Source organism: Anas acuta, chromosome 2 (assembly GCF_963932015.1).
Source record: "Anas acuta chromosome 2, bAnaAcu1.1, whole genome shotgun sequence".
NCBI classification, from domain to species: domain Eukaryota; kingdom Metazoa; phylum Chordata; class Aves; order Anseriformes; family Anatidae; genus Anas; species Anas acuta.
This window is the reverse complement of record NC_088980.1, coordinates 6823073-6839664: the sequence shown is the minus strand read 5'-3', so window position 1 is coordinate 6839664 and position 16592 is coordinate 6823073. Positions and strand designations below refer to the sequence as shown.

Below are 16592 nucleotides of genomic sequence, written 5' to 3'. Positions count from 1 at the left end.
AGTTACTGTTCCAGACAGTTTTTGTTAACATCCTGTTTTATTTCTTCTAGCTGAAAGTCATTGCCATTGATGAACATCTGAGAGTCATTTATGAGGATAATGTTCATTTTGATAAAGATCTTCCAGAATTTAAGTAAGGTTTTTTATGTTTTACTTGGATAATATAATGTAAAACTTTGGGGACTAGGATGGGGGGGGCTGTTCCCTACTTTGGTCTTATTGGTATGTGTGGAGGCATGGAAAAAGTTAATGCTGTGTTTGTGTTTCATACTTGGCAATGGAAGTATGTCCTTTTGCCTTGCTTTGTGTGTAAGCATGGCAAGAACTCCTGACAGGAAATAAAAAGACCCTCCCACCCTAAAGTATCATTAACCAACGTGGTGTAAATTAACCAACGTTTTTTTCTTTTGGAACTTCAGACTTTTGGACGTGGCAGTTTCTTTTTGGGACACAGAAGTAAGCACCACCTTTATGTCAGGATGGAATGTTATGACAACAGGAAATAAATTGCATGAGGGAAACTTCTAAGAGGCATTTGGAGACAAATTCAGTGGCTCCAAATGGCACATTAAGATGTATAAACTCAATTTATAGACTAGAATTTACAGATTTACAGATTTCTTCCATCATAGTCACAAGTGCCAATAAAATGCATTTATCTACTTGATGGTTTAACAGCAAAAATTGAATTTCATCTTCTAGATTCAAGCCACTAATGGGGACAGTTAGGAAACTTAGTGATAACCGTGACTTGCATGGAGCCAATGAGCAGCGTCAGCACTGGAGTCTGTCACAGGTCTTACTCCAGGACCATGACCCTTTCTTGCAATTTGTTTCCTTTGCAATTGAGTCAAACTTCTCTAATGCCATTTCCTAGGAGCTGGCTTTTAGTTTTTAAGGTTTCAAACACTGATCTTATCTTTGCTCCTAACAAAAAAAAAAAAAAAACAAAACATTGCAACTTTCTTTGGTTATTACTAAACTTAAAGAACATTGCTTGGTGGGGAAAAGAAACTGAATTTACCAAGAGAAAATACCATTTTTCTGTAGGACTCAAGGTGGAGCCTATGTTCACAGTGACAGGCTGACAGTCACTTCTCCTGTGCTAATGTGGGTCAAGGTATGAACAAGCTTTATTGTCAGCCTTTTGGAAATATTTGTAGTGTATGGCTCAACTTCTTCCTTGCTGCCATTGAAATTAATACATGTTGAAAACAACAGTGTAACTTGTCATTAAAATCATTGTAGTCCTTTTGCTTATTTTCTGCTTTTTAAAGTGCTATTCTATGTCTTTGGGATGCAGACATTAATGTAAACAACTTCCACTTTAGTTACATAATATTTTGTTTCTTTGTTTCTTTCTTCATTCTCTGCTACTTATAGCATTGTATGCATGAAAAATCCTTTCCCGGACTTCCCCTACTTTTAAAATGCAATTTTTTTTCCCTCCATCTTCCTGTTTCATATGCAAAATGGACCACTGCAGCTTTGCCTAGCTTAATTCTTTTTTTTTTTTTTTTTTTTTTTTTTTTTCCAGCATCCAGGTTACTTGCACTGTCTTTTTAGAATAAGCTTTGCTAACAAATTGATTTCTCAAATGGCAGGTGGTTAAAGAGCAATTTATTCAGTAATTCCCAGTCACTTTGACTGGTGTTTATTTTGAAATACAGATAACATTCTCTTCTGTTTTAAAAGCAGGCCTTCTTTGCCTCTGTGCAGATTCTGCAACCCTTGCTCTCACATGGTGCTGCGTCAATCTGTTTTACTAGCACGATTTGAATAGTTAAGACATCTAAAAGGTCATGGAATCCCCAGTTGGTGCTCCACTGTAGTTCTATCTGATGATCCATAAAGATTTGGTAAATTGTTCGCAGTTGGTCTTTTGAACCATAATAAACAGGAACAGTTGTAATTATTAAATTAATAATATGATGATATAGGTATGTGATAAAGGAATATGGTTTCTTGGGAAATTCTAAAGCCTTACAGTGGTCCATTTGTCAACGAAGTCTGGCAAACGCTGATCCAAATGGGACTATATATAGATTACTTTTTGATTTTAAAATGTAGTAAAATGTGGCAAGAACAAAAGTAACCTACAGGCTTAAAGTGCAAAAATTCACTTGAATTAAAGAGGTTCTGAGTTTTCAGCAGATATGATGGATTGTGAATTCCTAGCATCCTGTACAATGGTGTGCAGGGTGCACACTGTTAAAGATTTCATAGATTTCCAAAAGTAAGAACAGACAAAGATAATCATGTCTTGTGTCTGGCACTCTTAATAGATGTTTTTTAATGAATTGGAATTCTTTAAATCTTGCCGCTTGTTTAGGTTTCAAAGAATGATTCTTTGTGATTGAGCTTGTTTAAAGATTTTTTTTCCTCCTTTGTGTGATTCAACTTTTCTTTTATGGACTCTTACTTAGTAAATTAATTTATGCAGCTTCTTGAAAAGTCCATAGTCATTAGCTAATTTTTCATTATCTGCCAATGAACTCTTATCAGTGATGACATGAATTTACTCTTTAATTCCAAGGATTGTGAGTATGCATAATTTGGTAGCTCGTTACAGTCATTCTTGATTCTGTTTGTTCTTGTAGGCTCTGGATATGATTTTAGAAAAGATGAAATCTTCCGGCTTTAACTTCGCTCAAGTCAGAGCTTTGTCTGGTGCTGGCCAGGTTAGTTTATAAAGAAATAAATCGATCTTACTGTATTTCTTCAATATAGTACAAGGTATGCAGATAAATTTTAAATAGTTGTATTGCAGAAGACCTTAAAGACATCAAGTAAGATCAAAGCTTCTATGTAAGCATCCATTAAAAGACACATGTTACTCAAGGTAACCTAAAACCTGAAGCATTCAGAGCAATCTATAGAAGGTAGTAGGACTGGAGCATGAGCTTTATTCTGTAATTGTTAAGATCAGTGTAGTGCAAAACTAGCTGCTAGTTGTTTCCCTGTTGCTTAAATTCTTTATACATGCAGATTCTGAAATGACTAGGGTCATTTTGAATTTCACTTTATCCAGGTGCTCGTGGAATAGGATAGAAAAACAGTGACTAGTTGACATAGCTGAAGGCTTAGTAAAGTCCTGTTGAGCACTGCTTTTGTTGGCTAGGATGGAGATCTGCCTAGGAACAAAAGAAAACAAATTATGATAGTCTTTGATGCAAAGAGGACAAATATGCTGCTTGGCCATTTCCTATCCTTTAGTACATTTTTTGAGGTTTATAAAACCCATTCTGATACCAAGTCAGTTCTTCAGTCTCCTAGCACTGTGGTGAGATAAGGAAGTCTTTTATACCATTTACAGATTTAAAAATTATATTCAGGGTAAGGACAGCACTGAAGTGATAGCTGATTGTGATGCATGAGGTTTAGTTATTCATCTGGATATATCTGGGGCTAATTAATCAAAATTTTTGCTTTAATCTCCATGTTTCATTGCTTTCAGTTGAAAGTCTGAGCAACATGTCTGAAAGTCATAGTTTGTATCAAGGCTCTGTTAAGAATTCCTCAGTGGAACAGAAGTTAGGGACTGCCAGGCAACCCCAACTCACTCAAGTGAAGGTAGGAAGGTTTTTTCCAGACTACCAGATTCCCTTTGTTTTCCTCTTACTTCCACAAGCTGGGGTATCAACTTGGTGCTATATTCAGGTTCTTTCAGGTAGAACGGATTTCACTTAGCTGTCACCTGCCAACACACATTGTCTCTTTTCCTTTTCTCCGTTAAGAACCTTGTTTCTATGCTGCAGATCAGACAGCAGAGGTACACTGATGTGCCAGTTTTTGTCCCCAGAGAAGGGGCAAACTGGTTTCAATTGTCAGAAGAACCAGAAGAGAGACGTTGAAGCAATCTGGATGATACTGTGGGTCAAGAACTATGGGCCTGGGGGATTTCTTTGTGTATATCTAGTTTCATTGGTGTAGTTGGTATAATTTAAGGTCATTATTGTATTGACTCCTGTGTTTACTGTTTCACTATATGCTTTGCTCAGTCTTGAAGTGTCTTCTAATGGGACACTTGATTTGATAACATGCATTTTTTTCTCCTTGTTTGGAGAGAGTTCTCTGTCCCTTAGAGCTTGAAATTCAGATCAGGATATGAACTTTGCAGCCTGAGAGGCCATCTCCAACTTTGGTTTCTGTACTTTCCTACAGCAACATGGGAGTGTGTACTGGAAGAAAGGAAGCATCCAGACTTTAAAGAATGCATCACCCGAACTGCCTTTACATCAGTTACTAAAGGTAATGTGCATAAAAGAGCTCTGAAGGGAGAGCTACACTTGTTCTGATACTAAGGCATTGCTTTTTTCCTTGCCAACCTTTCCTCGTGTTTAGCTGAGTTGCATGTCCCTGCAGCATAAAGTGAAATATACAGGTTACTCCTTCAGCTCCAGGGCTTTTGACATTTCCCGTTCTCCTGAGTGACAGTGTGTACTGCTCTAAAAGCTTACAGGTGTCAGTGGGCAGGCATTCCACAATCTTTTTATGTCAGAGTAACAGCTTGTTTGTTCTTTTAGGAAACGTAATATTTTGTAAACAACCTGTAAGTGTTGTCATTTTTTTATTTGTATTAACAAAAAAATTGCAATGAAGAATATTATTGCACCTGAGTTTCCTTGTAATGCTTGAGTTTTCTTTAGAAAATATTAAAAAAAAAAAATCAATTTACATTTCCCTGTGAAACAATGGAAGTGTAATGCTGTGAGAACAGAACCTCGTAACAAGTAAATTGTTGAACCTCAACACTATTTTTGTTGTGTTTGGTATGTTTTGCATATAGACTTGACAGAGTTTTATTTGAAAAGAGAAGTGGGGAGAAAAGAGCTTTCCTTTAAAAGTCCCTCACCTTCTTTACTTCAAGATCTGTATCCAGCTGTACCCTGGGGTGCATGAGGCACGGCATGGCTAGGGAAGGGATTGTCCTGCTCTGCTCTGCTCTGTGTGGCCTCACCTCAAGTGCTGTGTGCAAGTTTTGTGTACCACAATATAAAAAGGACATAAAACTATCAGAGAATGCCCAAAGGAGGGCTGGAAAGATGGGGAAGGGTCTGGAGGGGAAGACTGGTGAGGAACAGCTGAGGCCCCTTGGTTTGTTCAGCCCTGAGCAGAGCAGGCTGAGGGGAGGCCTCATGGCGGCCTGCAGCTCCCTCACGAGGGGAGCGGAGGGGCAGGCGCTGAGCTCTGCTCTCTGGGGACAGCGACAGGACCCGAGGGAACGGCATGGAGCTGGGACAGGGGAGGGTCAGGCTGGGGGTTAGGGAAAGGGTCTGCACCCAGAGGTGGTCGGGCACTGGGACAGGATCCCCAGGGACGTGGTCATGGCACCGAGCTGCAGGAGTTCAAGGAGCATTTGGACACTGTTCTCAGACACGGGCTGGTTTTTCACAGAATCACAGAATCGTCTAGGTTGAAAGAGGCCTCCAAGATCACCTAGTCCAACCTCTGACCTAACACTAACCAGTCCTCCTCTAAACCATATCACTAAGCTCTACATCGAAACATCTTTTAAAGACTTCCAGGGATGGTGACTCATTTTGGGTCATTCTGTGTGGAGCCAGGAGTTGGACTCAGTGTGGCTCCCTCCCACCTCAGGATGCTCTGTGATTCTAAGATCAGAAACAACAGTCTTATATGGAAAAGGAGGTGTTTGTGTAAATGATCTATTAAATGGTTACTTTTCGAAATACCTCATCTGTGCAAAACTCTTGGGAGTGGAATTCGAATACTCTCTGGTGATACTAAGACTCACACGCATTGCTTATGGCAAGTCTAACTTGCATCAGTTATACCAATCACTGAAGAGAAATCTGTTAGAACAGCTCTGGATAGTCTTAAATATTTGAAGAGAAGTTCTAAAAAATGGGTCTAAACTTGTATAAAATGACCTGAGCTTTGGCTACCAAAGGAGGAGTGTTAGCAATACAATGCCATAGCACACCCTGCGGCAGGGCATGTGTGAATTACCATCAGGTGGAGTCTGCTGCTTCCCTCAAGTATGAAGTTTGGGTTAGGCTTTCCACTGCTGACCAACGTGCTGTCCAATATCTGTTTTCCCGTAATTATCGAGAGGGGATCAGAAGGCACCTCAGAGCACTGAACTGTGAGCTGACAGCTAGGTCTGCTCTATTATTATTGTTCCAGCAGGGACTTCTAAGAGCTCAGATGGTATTAATAAAGAATATTGTTTGTTCCAGGCATGTTTTGCTGTCAGTAACAGCCCCATCTGGATGGATTCGAGCACAGCTTCCCAGTGCAGCAATCTGGAGAAGGCTGTGGGAGGAGCACAGCGCCTAGCGGCTATCACTGGATCTCGAGCCTATGAGGTGAGGAGCAGGGAGAAGAAATCCTCAGCAGAGTCGGGTGACAGAAATGATTCTGCCCTTAAGCAGATAATGAGCAGGCGTTAACTATGAAAGAGAGAATTTTATTCAGTGTTTTTGAAGAACGTCCAATAGTACTGTGCTTTGTAGTAGCCTCACAAAGGAAGAGGTGGAAACCGTATTCTATGGGAATTTTAAGGTGAAATTAAGCAAAACATTGGAATTTCTACTGCAAGAACCAGTGCTGAAATGGTGACTGTAGTGAGCTGTTGCACTTGGTCAGTGGTTCCCAGGGCTGAATTCTCCATTGTAAGCTCCTGTGCAGCCAAATTTCCATGTTTAATGACAAATTAATTTGTGTTACAGGCTTATTCAGGTTTATGAGCCGATGTTTGGGGATAAATGCTCTAGGTTACTTCTTCAGTTAAAAGAATTGCCCTTTTAATTTTCCTTGAAGGCTAACAAGTAGCTGTCAACCTAAGAGAAATGAGTTTCTAAAGTTTGGGACCCTATCAGAGAGTACACAGTCACTCATCTCCTCTTTCCAACCCTTTCCTCTCTTTTAACTAAGACATTGAGTGGGATTGGGGCTGCCCTCCAGGCATCTTGGCACCTGGCTGCTCTTACTGTTGGTTCAATAGAATAAGGCTCTAACCCCCTGAATTACTGATTCTGTTTTTGAATCATGCACTGGCCATAAGGCCAGTGTTTGAAATCAGTCTTTGCATACCTCTAACAGTTTGTTTTTAACTTGCCAAAGGTTAAGGTTTCAGAAGTTCGGTGTTAGAAGATTTTTGTTGTTTGATACAATACATGGATGAAAAATAAGTATTCTTAGAACTGCCGTTAGCTTGTGCTTAAGTTGTTTCTTTGAGTATTAAACTTGCTGCCTGCTTCCATTCACCTTCCTCACACAGAGGTGCATAGGTTGGGTAGCCTAAATCTTTTAAAGAATCTGAAGGCAGCATTTGAATAGTGTTGGTTCCTGGGCATGTAATAAGAGTGATTCATTCCATTGAACTGTCATTTCTGAAATGTAAGTTATGGATAGTAATGCTTTTTCACAAGCTTTTTTTTTTCAAAAGGTGAGCAAAATTCTCATAATGAGACTATGTGTTATAGCCTGTTTAGTGCAGATTGCCTGCTGTGCACTGACTTTCATCATGCATCAGGCAAATTAAATATCCAAAGTGCAATGTACTGAACTCATTACACAGAGTTAATGATTATTGACTCCATTTAAGGTTTGTGTTTCTAAGCATTTGCATTTCTTTCTCAGCGTTTTACAGGAAACCAGATAGCAAAGATTTACAGCCAGAATCCTGAGGTCTACGCGCAAACTGAGGTTGGCTCAACTTCAATATACTTATTGGAAATCACAGTTGAAAATCTTTTAAAAAGAAATTTGTGCAGATGTCAGATTATTATTATTATTTTTTTTTTGGCTAAAAATATTTTTATTCTTCTGTTTGCTTTTAAAATTAAAATTAAAAAATGCTTTTGTTTTTGTTATATTCTTAGTCATTAGGCAGATAAAAGTCGGGCATCAGTTCCATCTTGAACATTATATTTAACACAGCGGGCTCTATTGGATCTTGCCTTTGTGGAAGAAGTTTTTTAAACCAGGCTTTCGTTTGGGTGGCAGTAAATTGTATGTTCAGCAGCTCAAATACAAGTGCGTAACTAAGCACACAATTGAAATTTTAGCACTCAGAATTGTCTGTTTGCATACAGAAATGTGGTTGCTCTGCCATACAAAGCTGGCATCCCTGCAGATGTGCATAGGAAAAAAACTGCAATCAATCCTAGATTTTTTTAATAGACTTTCCCTTGAGGAGCTACTTTGATTCTGTTACTACAAATGAATTGCATTGTGTAGTTTCCTTCTGCTTTTTAATTTTTAGAAATCAATGTGCAATTCTATTGTTTCAATTCAAGTCTGCATCTAGCTGCGACTAAAATGGTTTGAAGCAAGGTGAAACCTCCATGCAGGTATGATATACATGAGGGAAAGGCTTCCACCCTGTGATTAGAAAACACCAAACATCCTGACCTGTGAAGTCAGGTGTCTTTTGTTTTTATATTCCTGTAGTTCTTGTCAGTATTGATAATAAATTTTCTGTTTTTTAGAATCTCACCTCTGCATGAAACGTTTAATTTCATGGGGAAGTGAGTGGCAAAGTTTTCTGGGGAGAATGCTTCATTTTAAAAAATTTCTTTTTCTCTTTTTTCATTGTATAACCTTTATGCTAATAAGGGATGGGACGAAACAGAACAGTAATACAGTCTGATCACAAGTTTAAGAGCAAGTCTAGAGAAAGATGCATGAATAGCAGAGGCAGGATGGGGAGCAAGTCCCTGGGAACTGAGAACTGGTGAGACTAAGTAAGCTAAGACTTTGAGGGCTGGTGGCACTGATGGCACCTTGTGGCAGTAAAGGATATGCAAGAAGTTGTGTTCTAGTACAAGTATTTCCATGACAGAGTTACTTTAGGGGACCTTCAAGCAGCACTTAGCAGCCTGGCAGTCTGAGTGACATGTGGAAGGTGGATGTTTTTCCTCCTCTAGGTCAGCTTGCTGAACTGGCTGATTCACAGTTTAACTCCATCCTTTTCCTTCCATTTCAGGCAGCTTGTGCCCATTGGGGCACCAGAGAAGGTAGGCCTTCATTATCTAAGCACAATGTGATATATTCTTGGGGAGAGACGCATGAAGAGCGAGTGCATCATTAAGTTTCCTGGCCATTGTAACCACTTCTTAGAGCTCTGGCTATAGTCCGTCCCTGAATGCTGTGTGAAGCAGTGGTTTCATAATCACTAATACAAAAACCTGTCACTGCAGGCTCGCTCCACCAGTAGAGATTTGATTCTGATTAGTTATTGGGTGACAATCATATTTCTTTTGAATCAGAGCACACAATAAGGAATTTGACAGCTTTTATGCCAGCTTCTGGGGGACATACAATACTTGATCCTGCAGAAAGCTTGGCTGCTTAACTCGGTAGTATCTCTAGCAGTCTTGAAATGGAGGTGAGTTCGTGTTGAATCAGTGCTTTGTATTACATGGCCAGGGCATTTTGGGGCCAGTACTAGGAGTCCTGCAGCTGGATTTCATGCATTGTTGGAACATATCCTGAGGCAGAGCTGCAGGCAGTGGTTTAGTGCAGAGCTGATTATTCCCAACTCCGGGGAGTAACTCCTGGGAGGGCTGGGGTCTCAGCTGGGAGGAGGTCATGGATGGGAAGAAGGTAAGAGCTCACATAAAGGTGCTATCAGAGCCTTGCCAGTGACTAGAAAGCTCGCAGACCTGTACCCTGAGTTGACCAATTCATGTCTTCTGGGCATTTCCCCGGTCATCCACACACAGTTTTTTTTCTCGGTGAGTATTTTACCTTAACTGAAGTCCTGTGATACACCACAGTTGTGAATTAATTCATGATAACATAGAATATGCTAATATACGAGGTGTATTTTGCATGTTTCAGAATGCAGAGCTATTAACAGCTTTTATCATGGGGTTACTTTTAGATTGATATCTGCTGCGTTACTTAGGCAGGAATATAAAGCTGAATAATCCTTCTAGGTGTATTTCTGTGTGCATTCTGTGTCTAACATTAAGCATCTATTAACATTTGCTGCTTCCAATTACTTATTTATTTTCTTTGAAGTGAGTACTGATGGGAATCACTCTCACACTCTTTTTTTTTTTTTTTAATTTCAGAGAATCTCTTTGGTTAGTAGTTTCGCAGCTTCCCTTTTCCTAGGAGCTTATGCACCCATCGATTACAGTGATGGTAAGTGCGTGGGCTTTTCTGGTAGTGACAATTCAAGAAGGAAATTTTTCTCTCTATTCCTCCCCGCCTTACATAAAAGGGGGACAGGCTCTCTGCCATTTATTTTCAGTCTTTAAGCTTTAATTGCAAGTCTGTTAGATTTTCAACTAAGCTATTCCTTTCAGTTTGTTGCTACTCTTGATAGTGTTGTCAGCTTTGCTTATTTATCCCCATCGTACCATGATTCCAATTTCTATAAAATGGAGCCAGAGAAAAAGTTCTTAAATGAAAGTGAACCTTTTTCATTACTTTCTGATGTGAAAGGAATGTTGACGTATCTATTTAAAAGCATTAAAAACTGTGGATTTTCAGGTAGGCTTCATAGTTCTGATATTTTTTGGTTTTGCTGGCTTAGCTCTGAGTTGCACAGGATGTAAATAAGATGTATACTGTGATTATTCCACACGCCCCCACGCCTAACTGGAGTAAGGATCTGTAACAGAAATTTCCTCTGGTTCATTTTTAAAAGGATAAGCAAAGCCAAGCAAGAAAAAAAAAAAACACAAAACTAAGCAAGCTCAGTTAAAAAGAATAAAATATAACCTTTTTTATCTCTTCATTCATCATAACAAAGACAAAAAAGTGACTAGACACGTGTCTCTCTTTTCTGTTGTGTGTTATCTCAGCTATCCAGCTTTTAAATGGCAAATTTAAACAGCCTTTATGAGGGATACCTACTTCCTGGGAGCTGTGCTGTTATTTCTAAATAGCATTTTTGATTCCTTCTCTGAAAATAAGAGGAGATACATTTCGGAGCTGAAAGGTTAGATAACAAGGCTCTCTAAGGAAATGTTGCATTATAGAGCCATAGTTGACACCCATGTGCGAAGACGAACTTATTTTTCTCCTTCATTGTTCCATCAAAGCTCATAGGAAAAGGCAAGACACCTCAATTTTAGGTAATGGACAACTTATTCAATACTAGATTTCCCATTTATATTTGAGACCTTAAAAATTGCAAGGCGATCCACGCTTATTTTGCAGCAATTGTGAGATTATTACATCTGTCTTCTGGTCTTGTTCTGTTAGCCATGTATTTTCACAGCTAAATTTTATTTTTTTTTGTGAATTATTGCCCACAATACCTGTTGAGAGCTGCACTTTGCTCCTCAGTAGTCCCGAGTGCTGAGCATTTTGGCCACTCACCAGCCTACAGAACTAGCTGTGTCTACTGTTTTTCAAATAAGGATGGTGAGAGCTCCAAGATCCTTTTTTCTGACAAAGAAATATGTTGATCGTTGATTATTTTTTTCAGTGAGTGTTTATTTTGATTCATATTTTGTTTAAAATATAAGCAAATAATAAACAAATCCTGTTTTTTTTGTTTGTTTATTTTTTTGGGTAATGCTATCTCTGACTTTTCTAGTTGGAAGCAAGTGAGGGAAATCTGTGCTTCTTCTATTTTGGAACATGAACAATTCAGTTTGGTTGGAAACCAAAACGTTTTAAACTATAAACAAAACAAAAGTTAGCTTCGTTGGAGAACTTTCATAGAAAATGTGTTGCGTTTTTCAAGCAGCTCTAAGGAGAGCCTGTTCTGTTACACCTCTGGCTATTTACATAACTTGAATCAATGTTATCTACTATTCAAAGCATGTAAGATTATTAAATTTTTGTGCGAAGAAAGATAAGGGAACTAAGCAGGATGTTACAGTTCTCTTTACAAGACAAAAGATTTTTTGGTGTTGTAAGCTATATTTTGTCTTCTACGTTCTTTTCTTCTGTTAACATAATGAGAGCGAATTCTAATTCCGGTAATAAAATGTAATTATAATGCATGCAATAGTTTTTTGGATCCATCTTAAAAACCTGTTTTCTTGTCATGTACGATTTCTTGCAATTCACTTGATCTTTTACGTTGCACCTGTATATTGTAGTTTGAAATGCATCTCAAAATAATACTCAGATAATAGACCTATTCTTCATTTCTGTAGGTTTAACTTCAGGTCATATCGTCTTTAAAAGACCCTGTCAAATTGTTTAGCTCTGCACAATAACTTCTCTCTTTAAATTTGCGGGTTATTGTAGGAAATGTGCTACTCAGTTTCAGGAATTTTTCTCCTTAAAGGTCCAATCTTGTAAGGTTCAAACCACTGCTTATGAATGGCTGAGCACCTTGTGTGATTGATTCAAAAAAAATCAAATTACATTCTGGTGGAACGAAGAATGATTTTCATTTATATTGTGCAGGTGGTAAAAGGAAGATACATTTGGGACCTAAATAACTCGAACACTCGAGGCATTGTTTCTTTCAGAAGACACCTTAAAGAACAGCTATTCAGCTCTTGACCTAGAGAAGCTTTATCTTTTGAAATGATTTTCCAAGAGCCTTAGGCAGATCGTAGCTTAGCATACTTGTTTCTGTTGTTGTCTCAACTAAGGCTGTTTTGAACTGAAGCCTTTTCAGAAGGCAGCCTGTTGGGCTGAATTTACTCCTCCTGTAGCTTGTTTGGTGTCAGCAGAGCTGCACTGCTTGCCGAAAAGGCAATCCAGAATGCTGTAATATAGATGCACTTACCCATTTCTAAATGGATGCAAATATTGATTTTTAGCTTGCTGATTGATAAAGCCAGTTAGTCAGTGTCTTTTGGTCTTTGTAATGATTTTTTTTTTTTTTCCCAGTCTTGAAATAATTATATTTTTGTATAAGCAGTAAATATTGGCAAGTCCAAGTTGTGCTCCTTGGTCACTTTAAGTCAGGGATGCTTTCAGTGAAATACTGAATCCTACTCCTCCACGCGTTAATCCTTTCCTCAGTCCTTACTAGACCATGGGCTTGGCTATTGACCTTTGTTGCTGATGGGATGCCCAGTTGGAGTGACAAGTCTGAAGACTGCGTTTGTTTTTTTCCTATGATTTTAATTCTAGAGTTACTGTTTATTTTAATGTTAAACTTACGATGGTGTGCTTATGCCATTTTTTACTAACTTTTATTTCTAAAAGCGGCATAGATCTGCATGACCAGACGTGTGATTTAGGAGCTCACTGTGCATCTCTCCCTGTGTGAGTGAAGGAGAAGGAGAAGCAGTTCCAGGGAGCTTTCAGCTCTCTGGCCTTGGTTTTCTGCTGCCCCAAGATTCTCATTCAAGCTCCTGCAGCTGGATAGGATGAATCCAGGCCAACAGACGAGTAGCTCTTGTAAAATAGTTGTTTCACATCTTTTAAATGAGTTTTTGAGGGTGGGATAAATTAGTTCATCTTTCTTTTCTCAGGGCATATTAATGTCTCTTTGCACTATATCTACCAGTCAATAAAACTGAAGTGTTGTTTCAGTTTCTATATCACCTTAGACCTTTTCAGTCACAAAGGTTAGTGTTTTGCCTGGTTTAGGCAGAAAAGATTGGAGAGGCTGTGCTTATTTTTCCAGAATTGCATTGGAGGATACTGGCTAAACGTGTCTTTGGGCTTGCAGGATGTTGAGGTGAAGGATTTTAAAAAACAAAAGAAACAAGGAAAACCATTAAAAAAAAAAAAATTAAAAAAACAACAGCTAACTTTTTTTCTAATGAAATTCCTCTTTATTTAAAGATTCTCTGGCTCACCGATTAATTTAGCTAAGGTGTTCTTGTCCTTTTACATTAGGGTCTTTTCTAGAAAACTTTCTAGCTTTGCATATTTCCTCATTAAGCCTGAGAGATTTGGGAAGAGGCTCCATTCCATGTCTTGGAAGTACAGATAACAATTCTGGATTCAACTTACCAAGGCAGGGGGGATGGCTGGATTTAAGAGAGAATTGAGAGAAGCTAGACTAAATCTTGCCACCTTTCCTTCTCCTGTTGCTGGTAGTGACTCTGACAGCAGAAAAGGGAAATGCACCCTTTGCCTGTGGGAGCAAGCACACTTTGTGCTCTGTCAAATTCCTGCTGCCGCATCACAGGCCAAATTTACCAGCGCATAATTTAAGTGCGTTTAATTTGCATGAAATGGGATTGATTGAATTTAATAAATGTAATTCTATTTTCTATGTTGCTAAGTATAGTCCAAATTTCCTGCTGTTTGGCTTGGTTTATTCTGGGGTCTCAGCTGGAGCGTGCAACACTTTCTATTTACAGCGTCGTGCAAAGCACTGGGTCCAGACTATGGTGTTGGTGCTTAGGATTCAACTGTACAGATAGGTATTTTGTTAATAAACATTATTAAACTCATTATTAAGTGAAAAAGGCTGCTGGGAATTGATAGTGTAAGCTTATTTGTGCGTGTGTAACCAACAGTAGGGTATGTGCAGGGAATATGGCAGGCTTGTTGAGAAGAAGAGTCCTGCTAGAGCCTTGTAACGTGCTAGCTGAGATGTGGTTAGGACTCTTCTCTTCCTCTGTGTTCCAGCATTGCAAGGGTAGCCTTATACCACAGACTCTGCCTGTTGGTCAGCTTCACCTTCTTTGTGCTATACTGAGTTTAAAGATGTTTTGAATTGAATTTGAAGTTTTCCACTGTGCGCGGCTGAGAATGTGGCTGTGTTTCTGAGATAAATAAGTCACGGGCTAAACAGTCTTTGAAATGAAAATGTTGTTAATCCAGAGTAAGACTAATATGTCCCTGAACAGCACTAACCAGAAGCGCGTACGGATTTTTCAAGACTAATGAAATGTGCAATTAAATGCATCTTAGAAATACAAACAAGGGATGTGGAGTGCTCAGGAAGTTACATAGATTTGGCCACTAATCAACCTCAGTTAACTTTATAAACTAGGACAACTTTCCAGGATAACTTTCTGTTGCCTGTAACAAGGTGGAATTTTCTGATGCAATATTATCTGCTTTCTTTACACTGCTGTTATGTTTAATGATCTGTGCTTCTTGGTTTGATCTATGTCTTGTAGGTTCTGGTATGAATCTGCTGCAAATCTGGGAAAAGGTGTGGTCAGCGTCCTGCCTTGATGCTTGTGCACCAGGATTAGAAGAGAAACTGGGAAGCCCTGTGCCATCCCATTCAGTCCTGGTATGTGCCAGTCTTGAAGAGTTTAAAAAAAAAAATCATTGGAAGAACTAAGGCTTTGTGGTGAGAGTTCTGCTGATGGTACTTCCTTGGAGTATATTTGTGTGTGTGTGTGCGTGCGTGCATGCACAATTACCTTCAGAGATGTGTGCCAGAGCAGAAATGGATATTTTTGAATACTGGTAGCTTGTGTCTGTCATAGCTTTTGCCACAAATCACTTTGGATTCCTGCATGCCCTGGGCTCTGAAAGCAAAGGTTTTGGCAGCTGCTGCAGTGATAAGAATCACTGGGGTTCTACTCTGACTTCCCATATGCCCACAAGTACCTGGTGACTGCAAAACTATGCACAGTATTTATTACTGCAGAAACAGAACCCAACATTTGTGTTGCTTAACAAGGACCTTGTTTTATACTGTTTGTAGAGTTAATAAGTTAATCTTCCTGAATCATTTGGGATGTTTAGAGCTCCCCAGTTTACGTAGCATAAAGATGAAATCAAGACCTATATCTCTTAGAGTAAATAAATTCAGTCTTACTGTCCAGCACAGAAAGAGCTATTGCTTTAGGTGGTACACATGTAAAACAGGGTAGATATCTGTCACCTGATCCCTCTCAATTCAGTGCTAGTAAGGTAGCTGACTTGTGATTCCTGTGCTGATCATGTATAATGGAGAGGAACAAATCAAAAGTCTGCATAAATGTCCATGTATTTTTTAAGGATGGTTTTCTTCTCCTGTGTTTTCTCTGTGGCTTAAAAGAATACAGTTCTTGACCCCTACAATAATAGGTGTCATATTTCAACCTTTAATGTTGTGATGTATATTAATGTTGTTTCCTCTTTTGTTTGCATTGAATTTCTAATTTTTATGTATTAATATTCATGCATTCTGTGCAAAATAGATGGGTATGTTTATATTACTTGATGTGAAGAATTCCAGAGTGACCCAGAGCTAAAAAGCTGCTATTACTTCATGTATTTCAAAATCTAATCTCAGGATATTTCTATGAGGTTCTCTGACAAAAAAAAAAAAAAAGTTTAAAAATCTATGAAATATTCCTGCCTTAAATATACAGAAATGGTTATTGCAGCTGCTCTAGGGTTTTTCAGCTCTGTGCTACAACCAATTGTATCATACACTGCAAGATCATTTTCCATTTTTTAAGCTGTTTTTTCACTCCGTATTTCTTTCCTTAGGGGTCCATTTCTCCGTATTATATTCAGCGTTATGGGTTTAGCCCAGACTGCAAAGTAGTAGCCTTTACAGGAGACAACCCAGGTGAGATGATTAAATGTGTAAGATTCAGTGAATATCATTATGCATGTACTGAAATTCTAGATCAATCTCATTAATTCTCAGATGCTCCCTTATACAGCGAAAGAATATCATGTTTATCAGCATTAATAGCTTTTTCCAACAGCCATCCATCACTGGCTCTTCTGAGGTATAGACATCTTGGATAAGCTGGGTACTGCAAATGAATTCCCTTTAGCCT

The 16592-nt window shown here is 38.8% G+C and overlaps 1 protein-coding gene across 6 annotated transcripts in view; it reads left to right on the top strand.

The window, feature by feature from the left end:
• Nucleotides 1-16592, top strand: part of XYLB (xylulokinase) — a 92126-nt gene that overhangs the window by 1185 nt on the left and 74349 nt on the right. For 4 of the 6 annotated variants that reach the window (XR_011093644.1, XM_068673381.1, XM_068673377.1 and 1 more), the window contains exons 2-10: nt 51-133; nt 1051-1120; nt 2601-2681; nt 4165-4251; nt 6204-6332; nt 7609-7674; nt 10050-10122; nt 14982-15100; nt 16294-16375. Coding sequence is in view for 5 of the 6 variants with exons in the window: in XM_068673381.1 (XP_068529482.1) it covers nt 51-133; nt 1051-1120; nt 2601-2681; nt 4165-4251; nt 6204-6332; nt 7609-7674; nt 10050-10122; nt 14982-15100; nt 16294-16375 (790 nt within the window). In the remaining variant the exon portion in view is untranslated. Of the gene's footprint in view, nt 1-50; nt 134-419; nt 457-1050; nt 1121-2600; nt 2682-3457; nt 3574-4164; nt 4252-6203; nt 6333-7608; nt 7675-10049; nt 10123-14981; nt 15101-16293; nt 16376-16592 lie in introns of those variants that run through there. The other 2 variants (XM_068673378.1, XM_068673379.1) reach the window with 2 other exon arrangements.